Source organism: Kogia breviceps, chromosome 4, assembly GCF_026419965.1.
Source record: "Kogia breviceps isolate mKogBre1 chromosome 4, mKogBre1 haplotype 1, whole genome shotgun sequence".
NCBI classification, from domain to species: Eukaryota; Metazoa; Chordata; class Mammalia; order Artiodactyla; family Physeteridae; genus Kogia; species Kogia breviceps.
In genome coordinates, this window is record NC_081313.1 from 173257764 (window position 1) to 173274578 (window position 16815).

Below are 16815 nucleotides of genomic sequence, written 5' to 3' on the forward strand. Positions count from 1 at the left end.
CCTGAGGTATCTCCTCCCCCATGGTGGCCCTTGAGGATGGGATCTTGGAACCTGGATGAGATCATGGCTGGAACAGCCCCTGAAGCACTGACGCCAGCCAGCTCCATGGTGGCCAGGACCGTGGCTGTGTGCTTGGGGTGGTGGAGACTTCCGTTTCCCCCAGTCGGAGCTGGGCCCAGGAAAGTCTCTCTCCCTCCTGCCAAGGCTGGCAGATGGAGGGTTGGCAAAGTCTGCTCAGTTCAGTTCAGTGCCCCGAACATGGCCTGAACACCTCGAGGCACTGGGGATGGGGCTGAGAAGCTAAGGCAGGTCCCAGGCCTGGACCTCCTAGGCTGAATGATTCTGCACACATTCTTTTAATGTGATGAGGCTGCTGGCGAAAGGCTTAGGTCAGATGACCACTAGCTCCTAAGATGCCTTTGTTCCTGACACCCTCTCCTCCAATTGCAAAAAGGTGCCCAGCTTCCTTTGTGCAGTGCACAACCTGTACAACCGTTCCCAGCCGCTCTGCTTGTGGGCTATCCCAGGAGTGTGAGCTGTGTTACTGAAAGCAATATTACCTCCTCTATGACTAGCTGAGGTGGACCTGAGTCCCAGCGAGTCCAAGGCTGCCCTGCAGGGCATCTGGCACCAGGTTTTGTCCAGATAATCCAATATCACTGACCACGAATGAAAACTGGACTTCTCCTCACATGGATGGTTCTCACCACCCATCCCCCCAATTCCCTTCTGATCTCATTTCCTGTACTCTTCTCTCTTTTCTGTTCTTTGAGGGGTCACACCTCTGCTCTTTCAGTTCCTAGATATGTGGTGAAGTCACAACTCTCTGGGCCCCAGTTTTCCCATCTGTGAAATGAACGTAACAGTAACTCCCTATCTCTTATGCTTTCTGGTGTCTGGCATACAAGAGGGGCAATCACATTTTCCTTGGTTGTTGTTATTTTTATTTTTATCATTACCTGCTCAGCTGGGGCTCAAATGAAAGCTGGCAGGGTGTGTGGGTAGACAACTTAGGTTCTGGAACTTGCCAAGTCTGGGTCCGAATCCTAGCCTCCCCTTTACCAGCCCTGTAAAATGTGAGCTCTAGGTCCAGGTGTCTGCGCATGTCAAGTGACTTACAAAGGCTCCCCTTATTGAGCACTTGCTGTGTGTCAAGAACTGTGCTGAGCACCTGACATGTATAGCACAATGCTCTAAATAGCAGCAGATATTATCATCCCATCTGGGGCCAGTGATTTTGCCTTTCTGAGCCTCAGTTCCCCATTCTGCAAGAGGGAGATGACAGCAATGCCTGAAACCATGAGCACATAATTCTTTACTGCTACCACTCAGTGATGAAGTCCAGCCAACTCCCAAGCTCACAGGGACACCCACTGAGCCTCAGGACCTCGTCTGGGTTATTCTCCATCTGTCCCCTCCTGTCGGGTTGAGGGTGGTGACAGTGCCTGCTATCCTAGAGGCTGCTGCATTCCTTGGAAGTCCCTTGACACTGCCCACTCCTTATAAATGGGCACTCTGGTGGAGTTTGCCATCTGTTTCCTGTAGAAACCCTGCTGCCTTAGCCCCACTCCTTTGCCGTAGAATCCACTTTATTATGGACAGTCTATTTTGGGGGTGGGGGAGGAGGCACTTTCTCCCTGGGACAGGGCATCCAGGGCACAAGCTCTGGCCCTAGCCCCTACCCCCACCTGGCACGGTCCTGATCTGCCATGAGCAGGTGGTAACTCTGCCACAGCAGCATTCTCCCACCAACTCCACCTTGGTGAGCTCCTGGGCGTTGGCCAAATTATCCACTGCGATGGCCAAGAACACGTTCAGGAGGGTGTCTGCAAACGTCGGAGTCAGGGAAAGCATCGCCACTTGGACCTTGATATCTGGGACTCCTGAATCCCCCCACTTGTGCCCCCCAATCTGCTCTCCCTGAGGCCCGGGCACGTCCCCATTTCCCCACACAGAGGATACAGTTCCCAAAGAGCGTCAGCACGATGAAGTAGATGGAGAACACCATGCCGCCCTGCACACCCCCCTGAGACTTGATGCCGTCGTACATGACCTCATTCCAGTCTTCGCCCGTCAGGATCTGAAAGTGGAGGGAGAAACAGCCAACCCCCTCTCAACCTTGGGCCCCTCGGAGATGCAGCTGTGGAGCCGGATCCTGCCGCGTGGGCCCCTCCTTGGCCCTTGTCTCTGGGTGGGGAGGGTCTCATCTGTTTGCGAGAGGAAGGGCTGTCCCTGCATTGAGGGGCTCTCAGCCTGTTCTAGGAAAAAGTGGCCCTGCAGGAGTCACAATCTTTCTGTAACTCCATCTTCCCCGATGTGATAAGGAGATTTTGCTATAGGCTGAGTTGCACTCCCTAAATTCATATGTTGAAGCTCTAAACCTTTGTGTGATGGTATTTGGAGATGGGAGGGAATTAGGATTAGATGAAGACATGACAGTGGGGCCCTCATGAGGGGATTAGTGCCTTTATAAGAAAAGACACCAGAGAACTTGGTCTCTCTCTCTCTGTCTCTCTCTGACATGTGAGAGAGAAGTGAGAAGGCGGCCGTCTGCAAGCCAGGAAGAGAGTCCTCACCAGGAACCAGCCCTGCGTGCACCCTGATTGTGGACCTCCAGCCTCCAGAACTGTGAGAAATAAATTTCTCTTGCCATATATTCACTGGTACTTCTGGACTGCTGTGTCTGGGGGTGGTGATGGTGGTGGTACTGGTGACCAGAGGAAGCCTCAGGTAAAGGGACATAGGTGCTGGCAAATAGAAGTTGTGCGGATGCGTATGTGAAGGGCTAAAGGGATATGTATGTGGCATCCACACAGTTGTTAAAAAATATAAAACTTCCCTCCTTTGTATTATTTCCATGAGGATAAAGTAAATGTGGAAGAACTCCCAAAACATTAATCTGTTAATGCAGGGTTTTTTAGCCTTGGTACTACTGACATTTGGGACTCCCTCCGTCCTGTGCACTGTAGGGTGTTGACCGGCATCCTTGGCCTCTACCCATTAGATGCCAGTAACATCCCTCCACACCCTCAGTTGTGACAACTCAAAATGTTTTCAGATACTTCTAGGTGACCTTGGGGGACAGACTCCCTCTTGGGCAAGAACCCTTGTGCTGAAGATATATGGATGGTGATTACTACTATTAATAATCATTTATGTGCGGGCTCAGAACTTCACGGATGGTTTCCCTTTCCAAGCCCCTGTCTAGGGGTCTCATTTAGAAATTACCTCTCCCCCAGGAGAAGAGAGGAGTGAAGTCACATTTTCCATAAACTCTCTGTCCCCTAAAGAGACAGAACCCACATGGAAAGGCCATGGAAGTCCCAGCTAGGCCAGTATCCAAACCTCAGGGCATGTGCCTACATGGGTACAGAAGTTGGTTTGGGGAGACCACTCAGGGTCAATCTGTTTGCCTTGGAATATGGGATTGGGGTGTCTTCCAATCTGGGGGAGGATGGTGTATGATCCATGTCTATTACTTTCTATATTCTGATGCTTTGACATATGTGGGAGGCCTTGTTGACCCTGGAGGGAGTCAGGACTAGCTAATTCTTAGAGATAGTAACCAACTTGCCTGTGAATGTGCTTTTCAAATGCAAACCAACCAATCCAGAGCCACACTCCCAACCATCTCCACTATTGGGCTCTTACAATCAGGGCCAAGCTTCTCCTGCCAGAATCAGCCCAGGGTCAGGTACCAGACAACTCAGGACAGCTCCAGGGCCTGCTGAAATTATTTAAACTAGCCAATCCTAAGCCTGCTTAATGTGCCTTGCCCATTTCTTCCTGTGGAAACCACAATAAGGGCTCCTGGCAAGTTCCCCACTCCCTCTGCTTCCTGATGAACTCTGGTGCTTCCCTGTAAGGCCCTGTATTCATGGGGCTGGGTGAAGGTTGTACCTGAAATACCGTCATTATTGCTGCTGGAAAGGTGTCGAAGTTGGTAGGAGGAGTCCCTTCATCAAAATTAAACCTGCAGAGAGGACACAGACATTTCATGTTGGTCCCGCCTCAGGTGTTCTGAGGGCTTGGCACAGTATCTTGTTTCCAGGGCAGTATCTCTGTCCCCTAAAAGGACACCCTGCATGGCACCCCGGGCCCCACCCATCTGGGTGAGTGCACTGGGCATCCAGGCCAGGAGGAGGGCAGACTGTGTGACGCAGGTGGGCCTGGGTCTCTGGAGGCACTGAGCAAAGTGCCTGGGGGTGGGAGGCCCTGGGCTGGACCCCAGGGAAGCAGAAGTCAGAGAATCCGCCGAGCACTCACTGGCCACCAAAGAGTTGCATTCCCAGAAGGGCAAAGACGACGATGAACAGGAAAAGGAGAAACAACAGGCTGATGATGGATTTCATGGAGTTGAGAAGAGAGACGACCAGGTTCCTGAGAGATGCCCAGTACCTGCCAACAGAGGCCAGGGTTGGGGGGGTGGGGGTCAGGCTGGGGCAGGGTGGCAGCAGCTAAGCCCACCTTCCCAACATGGTGGAGGTGGCCCCACCCTGGCCCCCATCTCCATTCCCATCGGGATGCCAGGGAACCCCGAAGACTTACTTTGTGACTTTGAAAATACGCAATAACCTGAGGGCTCGTAACACACTGATTCCAAAGGATGTGCCGGGTTTTATGACGGCCCAGATGACCTCAAAGATGCTCCCGATGATGACCTAGAACAGAGGACCCGGTCTTATGTCCAGGCTCCTTGCAGATGTGCCCTGGGTCTGAACCTTGCAGGAACCCAATCCAACTCCCACCCTCAAATAGAATCAGGGTGAGGGTCTCAGACCCCTCTCATCCCTTCTCTTTTTTAACTTATTAAGAGCTGATGAGCACAAAGAATTCATGAAACACATAATTACGAAGCAAATGCCCACGAAACCACCACCTATGTCGAGAAAGAAGACATGTCAGCAGCCTGAAAGCCTCCAGGGACCCCTAGACATTAGCCACCACCTTGAATTTTATGCTAACCGTTTCCTTTAACCATTTGCATTTTAAAAATTGAGGTGGAATTCACATAACATAAAATTAACCAGAAAGGTTAACTTAAAATAGTGCACAATGTAGTGGCCTTTCGTACATTCACCATGTTGTATAACCATCACCCCCCTCTAGTTCCAAAACATTTCCATCACCCTCCAGGAAGACCCCGGACCCATTAGCAGCCACTCTCCATCCCCCTCTTCCCAGCGCCTGGCAACCACTAATCTACTTTCTGTCGCTGGAGATTTGCCTGTTCTGGATATTTCATATAAATGGAATTATGTAATATGTGACCTTTTATGTCTGGCTTCTTTCGCTTATCATAATGTTTTCGAGGTCTTTGCCTTTTTAAAGCATTCAAGGATCCTCCGTAATCCATATAGCTTAGTTTTACCCATCTGAACTTTCATAAGCAGAATCGTGCTGTATGGACTGGTTTTGTCAGTGTCTTGCTTCCTTTTGTGCAGTACTGTGTGGCTGATGGGTGTGGCTGTTTTTGGCTGCCTCTCATTGGTGCAGAGGATTTCATTATGTGGCTAGGCCACAACTTTATCCGCTCTATTGCAAAGGAATATTTGGGTCGTTTGGTCTGGGACTAGCGAGGCTGCTCAGGACATTCTTGTATGTGTCTCCTGGGCATCTGTGTGAGTCTCTCTAGGGTGAATCCCTAGCAGTGGAATCGCCAGGTCAACCCTACTTTCCAAAAAGGGTCCACAAATTTCCCCTCCCACTAGCAGTGGTTGAGGAGGGGCTCTGCATCCTTGCTGAAGTTGGGATTGTCCTTTCATTCCTTTTGCATTCAGCAGAGCCTCTCATATCTAGGGGTGATCCTACTCTCTTTTGGATGTCCCCAGGTGTCAGCCATTCTAAGCTAGAGCTGGAGAATTGAAATCCTTAGAAACCAGACCACTTACCCCACAATCAAAACAGTTGAAGGAAGAGTGGAAGTAAGGCCGCGTCCCAAGCCCGTACATTTTTATAAACATTTCGGACATAAAGAGTCCTAAGAAAATGAATTCTGCATAGTCTAGAAGGGAGAGGGGGGAAAACAGAGGAGGTTAGATGCGTGGTGGGGAGGTTCTAGGTGGCTCTGACATTCCTGTTAATTGCAACCCTGGCTGGTGGGTTCCTGGGTGCTTACTATATACTTTTTTACAAAGTTAATTAATTAATTAAAAAAATTTTAAATTGAAGTATAGTTGATTTATAATGTTTCAGGTATACAGCAAAGTGATTTAGTTATATATATATATATATTCTTTTTTATATTCTTTTCCATTATGGGTTATTACAAAATATTGAATATAGTTCCCTGTGTTATACAGTAGGTCATTGTTGTTTATTTTATACATCTTACTACGTTTTTAGAACGAACAAATGAATGAATTAACTAACTGACTAACAGCTAACTAACTAATTGGATAACTAACAAAAAAAGTGGTTCCATAATACCAGCATGTCATAATCTAAGAATTATGACTAAACCACTTTTTAATGTCTGAGTTCCGAAGGAATAACAGAAATAGAAATCATGACAGTTTCCTATTTGTAATCCTTGTGTTGGGGACTTAGTTGGAGCGCCACAGGCAACTAATCTGAGGCATGGCTTTTCTCCGAAAACTTCGAAAAGGCCCTTGGAAATCCTGTCTTGTTGATGTCTGAAAGTCATGATGCAAGATAAAGCCTTTTGTTTTCTGGTGAGAAAGCAGAATGGTGCAAATACCTTGGGGAGAGGTAACTCATGGTTATTTGTTTGCTCCAGCAAAGAAATGTTTAATAGCAGTCCCTTTTCTGAGACGGCTTTCTTGGTGGGGTAGGAAGTTGAGGGGTCAGGAAGGGCCTGAGTTGTCACCTACTGGAGGGGAAGGAGAGGTAAGGAGGAGTTTTGAGGGGAAGAAAGCATACAGAAAAGGAAGACAGAGGACCCAAACCTCCAAGAATTCCATTTTGGTCACATAGCTATCTCTTTTTGAAGGTCAAGCGTATTTGTTATATCATTCTTTTTTTTAATGGTGGAAGATTTTTTTTCTAGTTCTTTGTGATTTTACTTTCATTTTCTTATTTTTTGGCTGTACTGTGCAGCTTGTGGGATCTTAGTTCCCCAATCAGGGGTTGAACCCAGGCCCTCGGCAGTGAAAGCGCAGAGTCCTAACCACTGGACCACCAGGGAATTCCCTGTTATATCGTTCTTTTAAGAGGTGGTTTGAACTGACTGTTAAGGTCTTTCCCACTCATTCCTGATGGAAACTTTCCCTTAGTTTTAGGACTCCAGGGAGCTCCTAGTGTCTGAGGGAAACTCTAGGGTCTCCAGGGCCCCTGGGACCAAAATGTCAGCAAGAGAAATCTGTCCATAACATCTGGTGTATTCCAAAAACCACCAGAAGAAACTCTGGGAGAACTTTAGAGTTTCCAAGATACTTGTTCCCCAGTTACCATGGAAATATGATAGCTGGTGATGCACAAGACTTGAGAGAATTACTTATCTGTAGCACTAGGGGGTCTGGAAGAACTTTCAGGGTCATCGAATCCAATTTCCACCAAGTACAGAAGAGGAATTTGAGACCCAGAGAAACGACTACACTTCACTGATTCCAAGACACCTATTTTTGTTCACATTTTGACATCTCTGAAACTGGGGTGTATCTTAAAATTGGCATGTCCTAGTTTAGATGGTAGCATTGTTTTATTTCTTAGTGGCACATAAAATAAAAATAAAAGAGTGTCTTATAATTGAAGATGTGTTTGATTGATGGACAATGGTAAGAGCTTGTCCAAGGGAGAATTAGGGGCAGGGCAGGCATCAAGAACCCAGGTTACCTGGTAATCAGGGCAAGGATGTACCATCAGATACAGCTTGAACTCTGGGTTCAAATCCTGGCTACATCATTAACTAGCTGTGTGACTCTGGGCAAGTTGTTTAACCTCTCTGTGTTGCAGTTTTCTCAAATGGAAATTGATAATTAAAGGACATTTACAGACACAGAGGCCCCAGGCAGGAAGTCCCGACCCTCTGTTCCTGAACCAGGACAGATAGAGCAAGGTGATTAGTGCGGAGAATATGGGAGATTAAAAATAGGCTATCAGAGGAGGTTAAGACAAAAAGTAAATAGTCCTCATTTATAAGTGACTCCAGGGGGACTAAATGCAATTACTAAGGTTGGAACTAGGTCAGGGCTCTCGGAAGGAGAACTGGCCCCTGGGGAATGTCCCGGGGGGAGGTCAGCCAATGTGACTGGGAACAATGAGGGTTACAAGGAGACAATGACATGGACCAGGCTCCCAGGCCTCTCTAGGGTGAAGACTTAACTTCTCCAACGGTTGTCTGGGTTAATCTGAACCAGGTCAGAAGGGTAGAGAATTTACAGACCTAAGTCAGACAAGCCAGTAGATGTAGGAGGAGAGCAGCCAGCAGGAAAAAAGGTTTTGGGGAAGTCCTCACTCGGGGCCCATAAGCCAGAGCCAAGGTATCCCACTTGCGTTCCTCACTGTCCAGCCATTACTCTTGTTGATTCCTAAGAGCTCTTTACTTTTAAAATCCTGCTCAGAGGTCTCCCCACCTTTCACTGCTTCTTTTCCCCCAACCTGGTCATCAGTTTTGATACTATCTCATATTAATTCCTGAAATCTGGGAATAGGTCCAGAAGGGCAAAGCCTTGGAAATCCTGGTACCCACTGAGGGAGCAAGATGTTTTCACACTTGTTAGAGGTTATCTTCTAGGAATGAATCCCAGACATAAGGAAGTCAAAAAGGACAGGAGACAAAAGGGGAAAGAAGCAGAAGGCTTGAAAGAAAAGGGAAGAAGCAGAGAGTCAGAAATGAGGATAGAAAATGGGTACAACATACAGGTCACTTTTTTATCTCTAATGTGCCCCCATCTCTCAACCATAAATTATTTGATTCCCAGAGATGCACCTAGAAATCACATGTATGTTTCTGTCTCTATCTGGCTGTCTTGCAGTCTCTGACTCTCTCTGTCTCTCTTCCAATGCACCCCTATGTGCCTTTCTTAGAAAGTGATCATGGAAGTCTCTGGTGGCCTAAATTCCAGCTTCCAGCTCAAGCCCAAAGAAATAGGTTCTGTCATTGTGGCAGCAGCAACATCAGCCCCAAGTTGAGTTGTAGACACGGCCAAATGAAAGGGAAAAGTCAATGAGGACCAAAGAAGGAACACATGCCATCAGAGAAAGAGAATCGGAAAAAGGGTGTGAGGAAGGGATCAGGGAGCCGGTGGGGGTGGGGCCAGGAGGTACTCACAGAGGAAGTCGGAGAGCCACTCGGGCTGGTTGTAATGAACGATAGCGACACACAGCGTGTTGAGGGCTACCAGACTGAGCACAGTCCAGTAGAAGGCCTGAGTTTTGACCATGCGGCGGATGTAGAAACGCATCCTCCTCTCCTTTTTGTGAAAAAAAGTTGAGTTCTCCAGCTTGGCACTTTTAATGCTGGCTCGGGCGAAGGGAGACCCTGCCAGGGAAAGGATGGAGAATGTCAAGGTGTTCCTGCAGAGGAAATTAACCGATGCATGGCCCAGGCACGGACTGTGGCCAGGGAATCCATTAGCCTCCCAAGCAAGGAAGCCCCTGGGAACCATCATGACCTATGGGCTTAGCTTTCCAGAGATGGCGCTTATGAGAAGGTGATGTCCCTGAAAATAATAGTATTGGAAATAACCAATGAGCGCTCTGGATGTCAATGGGGAGGCTGATGGCTCTTCATTGCTGGAGCCAACTTTCTGTATCTTCCTCTCTTGGCCACGTCTGATGACTCTGGGGGGTCATGCCACAGGGTGGGATAAGGCAGGAGCCTCTGCTCAGGACTCCCAGTGCAGAGGCAGGCAGCAGAACTGCATGGACCATACTTGGAAAGCCTCCAGGAGGAGGTGTGGCTAGGATCCTAGTTTACATGGACATTTCACTTTAGAAATAATCACCAAAGAATGAGCCAGCTGTGCCCTCTGCCTATGTATATTTTTGCTCCTAAGCATTTACAAGGTACCTACTGTGCCAGGCTCTGTCCCAGGTGTTCCAGGTACACATTAACAGAGTCCTGCACTCCCAGGACTGATACTCCAGTGGGGGAGACAGAGAGCAAACATAATATAATAAATAGTAAATTAATAGTGTGATGGGGGACTTCCCTGGTGGTCCAGTGGCTAAGGCTCCACACTCCCAATGCAGGGGGCCCAGCTATGATCCCTGATCAGGGAACCAGATCTCACATGCTGCAAGTAAGAGTTCACATGCCACAACTAAAGATCCTGTGTGCTGCAACTAAGACCTGGCATAGCCAAATAAATAAATACATAAGTAAATATTTTTTAAGAATAGTGTGATGGAAGGTGAAAAGTGCTTTGGAAAAAGGAGAAATAGAGCAAAATAAGGGGACTGGGACCCCCAGGAGGGACCACTGGGAAGCCTACAGTATTAAATCAAGTGGTGAAGGTGAAGGGGTTGGCTTGAGTTATCTTAGTATCTTAGGTACCTTATTCAGAGGAAATAGCAAGTGCAAAGGCCCTGAGGCAGGAATGTGCCTGCCTGACATATTGTGGGAGCAGCATAAAGAGAACAGTGTGGCTGTAGTGGAGTGGTTCAGGTGGGAAAAGGGAAGAGATGAGGGCAGGGAGGAGACTGGGCAGGTTGTGAAGGGCCTTGGGGGCTGTGGGGAGAACTTGGGCTTTTGTTTTGAGTGAGGTGGGAGCCATGGAGGGTTTGAGCAGAGGAGGGACGTGACCTGACTGGGGTTCACAGGTGCCCCCTGGCTGCTGTGGGGGGCAAAGACTGTGGAAGGCAAGGGCAGGAGCAGGGAGGAGGTGACTGCTCTAGTCCAGGCAAATGATAATGGGGCTACCACTCCATAGTGGCTGAGAAGGAAGAAGAGTGGGCAGATTTGGGATGTATTGTTTAAGGTAGATTTTGACATTTGCTGATGGACCAAGTGTGGGTGGAAGAGAGAGGGAGAAGCCAAGGTTTTTGGCCTGAGCCCCGGGAGGGATAGGGGGGAGGTTCAGAGCTCAGTTTTGGATAGATTGATTTTACCTTCTAAAATATCTCCTCTTGTAGGACTTCCCTGGTGGCGCAGTGGAAAAGAATCCGCCTGCCAATGCAGGGGACACAGGTTCAAGCCCTGGTCCAGGAAGATCCCACATGCCGCAGAGCAACTAAGCCCGTGCGCCACAACTACTGAGCCTGCGCTCTAGAGTCCACGAGCCACAACTACTGAAGCCCGTGTGCCTACAGCCTGTGCGCCACAACAAGAGAAGCCACCGCGATGAGAAGCCCGCGCATCGCAACGAAGAGCAGCCCCTGCTCTCTGCAACTAGAGAAAGCCCGCGCGCAGCAACAAAGACCCAACGCAGCCATAAAAAAAAAAAAAAAAAAAAAAAAAAAAAACCTCTTCTTGAAAATCTTCCATTGCATTTATTTGTTTATTGTTCTTCATTGGTTCTTTCATTTATTCATTAGTGTGCTCATTCGTTCATTTATTTGTGCATTCATTCATTTGTTCACTCATTGGTATGTCATTCATTCATTCATTCATTCTTTCATCATTTGTTCATTCATTAGTGCATTCATTAATTCACCAATTTGTTTCTTCATTCATCATTTATTCACACATTCATTCATCCATCCACCCATCCATTCATTCATTTGTTCACTTATACGTTCATCCATCAAGCACTTCATCAACCTCATCGCACCAGCCAGGCATGGGACACGGAAAACATCTCTCAGGATGCCACTTCCTATTAGCAAAATTCTAAACAGAGGCTGTGAGTTGGCACCCCAGGGGCCATACTGGTTCATCCCGGGTTTGTGAAATTTAAAATTATTGGTCTACATTTAAAAACTGGGAGATTTTCCATAACAATATGGATTTCAGCTTCTCGTGAATGAAAATAACAGCTGACATTTTTTGAAAATTTAGAAGGCACTGCGGGGGATCCATTTTACACAGTAAGCCCCTCATCACAACCTTAGGAAGTAGGGACCGTCATTAACACCATTTTACACCCTGAGCAAACAGAGACTGAGGGGAGTCCAGTAACTGGCTAAGAAGTGTCGAGTTAGTTCAGAGCCTGTGCTCTCGGCCACCATGCTGCACTCACTCCTGGAACATGTGGCCGTGAGGAAGGGACCACATTCCTACCCAGCAGCAGTTGGCCAGGTCCAGTGGCTGGATGCTCCCCTCATGTCCATCACCTGCCTGACCCCATGGGCCTTGGGAACCCTAGAGTGGCTCTTCACACCCCTTCCCAGCTGGGACATTTCCGGTCCTTATGGCTCCCAAAGATGTGCCCAGACCCACAGGCATCCACAAGCCTCGGCAGTCACACCAGGCAGGAGGCCCCTTACTCCAACCCCTGCTGGAGCCACATGGAAACCCGGCTCCATCACCAACCAGCGGGTGACCTTGGACAGATGACCTCGGACAAGTCACCTTACATCCTGGGACTCCGGTGCCTTCCACCTCACAGGGCCGTTGGGAGAAATCAATGAGTTGATACCCCCTAGCCTGATGCTGGCACGTCGTGCTTATTGGTAAGATTAAAATCTCTTACTACGACCCTAAGAGCTGAAATCAAGACCCGTTCACATACCAACGCCTGGAGGAAGTCTTTCCTGATCACAGGGCCTGGAGACACATCCCATAATAGGCATCCCACTCAACAGGAATGGAGAGGAAAGTGAATATTAACTAAACACCTACTGCAATGCCAGGCCCTGTGCCAGCTCTGTACTGTCTCCTCTATTTATTGCATTTCGTACTCACTCTGACCCATGCTCCCTTTTTCTATACACTCTTGTCTATACTTTTCCTCTGTGGTCTGGAACTGTAATTGCAGGCAATCCTTAGATTTTAAAAATAACTTTAATAAGCCATTTTATGAAACTCCATTTATCTAAGATATCCATTTCAATGTGGAATCGATATAGAAATACATTAAAGACAGAGGAGAGGGGATTAAGCGCGCTGTGTAAAGGAGCTCCAGAAACGGGTGTGAGCCGCGGCTATAATCGCGGACCCCAGAGATGGGCATCAGACGCTAGGGCTACTGCTGCCGCCACCAAGAGGCCTGTGTGTGAGCACAGGTCACTCTCCACACCTTCCCTCCTGGGAGCCCGTGCAGCCCGCCACTGCCAGGGTCCCGTGATCCAGGGACAGCTTCCCCGGGAGAACGCACGGCGCGCCTCAGGCTGGTGCAATGTCATGCTGGCCTCTGCTGCCGCAGGCTCGTCCCGCGTCCGTACCCTTCCCTCCCCCCGGCCTGAGTGAGCCAGAGCCCCCGAATCAGCGGCTCCTTTAACCCCGTCCTGTCTGAGCGAAAAGCAGAGGCCCTCGGACGACCTATGTGCAGAGGCAGGGCCAAGTCCAAAGTTGAACCCCAGGAGCTGTGCGAACAAAGAGGAGAGGGGGAGGTCTCTCCCAGCAGCCTCAGAAGCGGCGGGTTAAATCTCCACAATCAACTTGAAGTGCCCTGCATCTGTGGAATACCCGAATAGACAGCAAATCATCCCAAGTTGAGGAGGTGTACTTTGGGAGCAAGACATATTATTATTTCCCCCTTTTTCTCTTTTTGTGAGTGTGTATGTATGTGCTGCTGTGTGAGATTTTGTCTGTATAGATTTGCTTTTACCAGTTGTCCTAGGGGTCTGACCGACCGAACCGTTTTTTTTTTCTTTAAAAAATTTCTCTTCTTAATAATTATTTTTTATTTTAATAACTTTATTTTATCCTACTTTATTTTATCTTCTTTCTTCCCTCCTTTCTTCCTGTCTTCCTTCCTTTCTTCCTCCCTTTCTTTCTTCCTTTCTTCCTTCCTTCCTTTCTTTCCTTTCTATTTTTCCTCCCTTTTATTCTGAGCCGTGTGGATTAAAGGCTCTTGGTACCCCAGCCAGGTGTCAGGGCTGTGTCTCTGAGGTGGGAGAACCAACTTCAGAACACTGGTCCACATGAGACCTCCCAACTCCACGTAATATCAAATGCCGAAAATCTCCCAGAGATCTCCATCTCAACACCAAGACCCAGCTTCACTCAACGACCAGCAAGCTACAGTGCTGGACACCCTATGCCCAATAACTAGCAAGACAGGACTACAGCCCCATCCATTAGCAGAGAGGCTGCCTAAAATCATAATAAGGCTACTGACACCCCAAAACACACCACCAGACGTGGACTTGCCCACCAGAAAGACAAGATCCAGCCTCATCCACCAGAACACAGGCACTAGTCCCCCCAACCAGGAAACCTAGTCAACCCAATGAACCAACCTTAGCCACTGGGGACAGACACCAAAAACAACGGGAACTACGAACTTGCAGCCTGCGAAAAGGAGACCCTTAACATAGTAAGATAAGCAAAATGAAAAGACAGAAAAACACACAGCAGATGAAGGAGCAAGGTAAAAACCCACCAGACCTAACAAATGAAGAGGAAATAGGCAGTCTACCTGAAAAAGGTTCAGAATAATGATAGTAAAGATGATCCAAAATCTTGGAAATAGAATAGACAAAATGCAAGAAACATTTAACAAGGACCTAGAAGAAATAAAGAGGAAGCAAGCAATGATGACCAACACAATAAATAAAATTAAAAATACTCTAGATGGGATCAATAGCAGAATAACTGAGGCAGGAGAACGGATAAGTGACCTGGAAGATAAAATAGTGGAAATAACTACTGCAGAGCAGAATAAACAAAAAAGAATGAAAAGAACTGAGGACAGTCTCAGAGACCTCTGGGACAACATTAAACACACCAACATTCGAATTATAGGGGTCCCAGAAGAAGAAGAGAAAAAGAAAGGAACTGAGAAAATATTTGAAGAGATTATAGTTGAAAACTTCCCTAATATGGGAAAGGAAATAGTCAAATCAAGTCCAGGAAGCACAGAGAGTCCCATACAGGATAAATCCAAGGAGAAACACACCAAGACACATCTTAATCAAACTATCAAAAATTAAATACAAAGAAAACATATTAAAAGCAGCAAGGGAAAAACAACAAATAACACACAAGGGAATCCCCATAAGGTTAACAGCTGATCTTTCAGCAGAAACTCTGCAAGCCAGAAGGGAGTGGCAGGACATATTTAAAGTGATGAAGGAGAAAAACCTACAACCAAGTACTCTACCCAGCAAGGGTCTCATTCAGATTTGATGGAGAAATTAAAACCTTTACAGACAAGCAAAAGCTGAGAGAGTTCAGCACCACCAAACCAGCTTTACAACAAATGCTAAAGGAACTTCTCTAGGCAAGAAACACAAGAGAAGGAAAAGACCTACAAGAACAAACTCGAAACAATTAAGTAAATGGTAATAGGAACATACATATCAATAATTACCTTAAATAAATGGATTAAATGTAAATGTAAATGGATTAAATGCTCCCACCAAAAGACACAGACTGGCTTAATGGATACAAAAACAAGACCCATATATATTCTGTCTACAAGAGACCCATGTCAGACCTAGGGACACATACAGACTGAAAGTGAGGGGATGGAAAAAGATATTCCATGCAAATTGAAATCAGAAGAAAGCTGGAGTAGCAATTCTCATATCAGACAAAATAGACTTTAAAATAAAAACTATTACAAGAGACAAAGAAGGACACAACATAATGATCAAGGGGTCAATCCATGAAGAAGATATAACAATTGTAAATATTTATGCACCCAACATAGGAGCACCTCAATACATAAGGCAAATACTAACAGCCATAAAAGGGGAAATCGACAGTAACACAATCATAGTAGGGGACTTTAACACCCCACTTTCACCAATGGACATATCATCCAAAATGAAAATAAATACGGAAACACAAGCTTTAAATGATACATTACACAAGATGGACTTAATTGATATTTATAGGACATTCCATCCAAAAACAAAAGAATACACATTTTTCTCAAGTGCTCATGGAACATTCTCCAGGATAGATCATATATTGGGTCACAAATCTAGCCTTGGTAAATTTAAGAAAATTGAAATCGTATCAAGTATCTTTTCTGACCACAACGCTATGAGACTAGATATCAATTGCAGGAAAAGATCTGTAAAAAATACAAACACATGGAGGCTAAACAATACACTACTTAATAACGAAGTGATCACTGAAGAAATCAAAGAGGAAATCAAAAAATATGTAGAAACAAATGACAATGGAGACACGATGACCCAAAACCTATGGGATACAGCAAAAGCAGTTCTAAGAGGGAAGTTTATAGCAATACAATCCTACCTTAAGAAACAGGAAACATCTTGAATAAACAACCTAACTTTGCACCTAAAGCAATTAGAGAAAGAAGAACAAAAAACCCCCAAATTTAGCAGAAGGAAAGAAATCATAAAGATCAGATCAGAAATAAATGAAAACGAAATGAAGGAAATGATAGCAAAGATCAAGCAAACTAAAAGCTGGTTCTTTGAGAAGATAAATATAATTGATAAACCATTAGCCAGACTTATCAAGAAAAAAAGGGAGAAGACGCAAATCAATAGAATTAGAAATGAAAAAGGAGATGTAACAACTGACACTGCAGAAATACAAAAGATTATTAGAGATTACTACAAGCAACTGTATGCCAATAAAATGGATAACCTGGAAGAAATGGACAAATTCTTAGAAATGCACAACCTGCCGAGACTGAACCAGGAAGAAATAGAAAATATGAACAGACCAATCACAAGCACCGAAATTGAAACTGTGATTACAAATCTTCCAACAAACAAAAGCCCTGGACCAGATGGCTTCACAGGCGAATTCTATCAAATACTTAGAGTAGAGCTAACACCTATCCTTCTCAAACTCTTCCAAAAGATAGCAGAGGGAGGAGC

The 16815-nt window shown here is 46.4% G+C and overlaps 1 protein-coding gene across 12 annotated transcripts in view; it reads right to left on the bottom strand.

Annotated features, from left to right (window-relative positions):
• The window catches only part of CACNA1A (calcium voltage-gated channel subunit alpha1 A), a 246207-nt gene that overhangs the window by 82675 nt on the left and 146717 nt on the right, over positions 1 to 16815 (bottom strand). For 11 of the 12 annotated variants that reach the window (XM_067032656.1, XM_067032659.1, XM_067032658.1 and 8 more), the window contains 7 exons: positions 9233 to 9442; positions 5892 to 6004; positions 4549 to 4661; positions 4267 to 4398; positions 3901 to 3973; positions 1963 to 2080; positions 1759 to 1826 (listed from right to left, as the gene is read on the bottom strand). In XM_067032656.1, the coding sequence (XP_066888757.1) occupies positions 1759 to 1826; positions 1963 to 2080; positions 3901 to 3973; positions 4267 to 4398; positions 4549 to 4661; positions 5892 to 6004; positions 9233 to 9442 (827 nt within the window). The remainder of the gene's footprint in view (positions 1 to 1758; positions 1827 to 1962; positions 2081 to 3900; positions 3974 to 4266; positions 4399 to 4548; positions 4662 to 5891; positions 6005 to 9232; positions 9443 to 16815) is intronic. The other variant, XM_067032660.1, reaches the window with a different exon arrangement.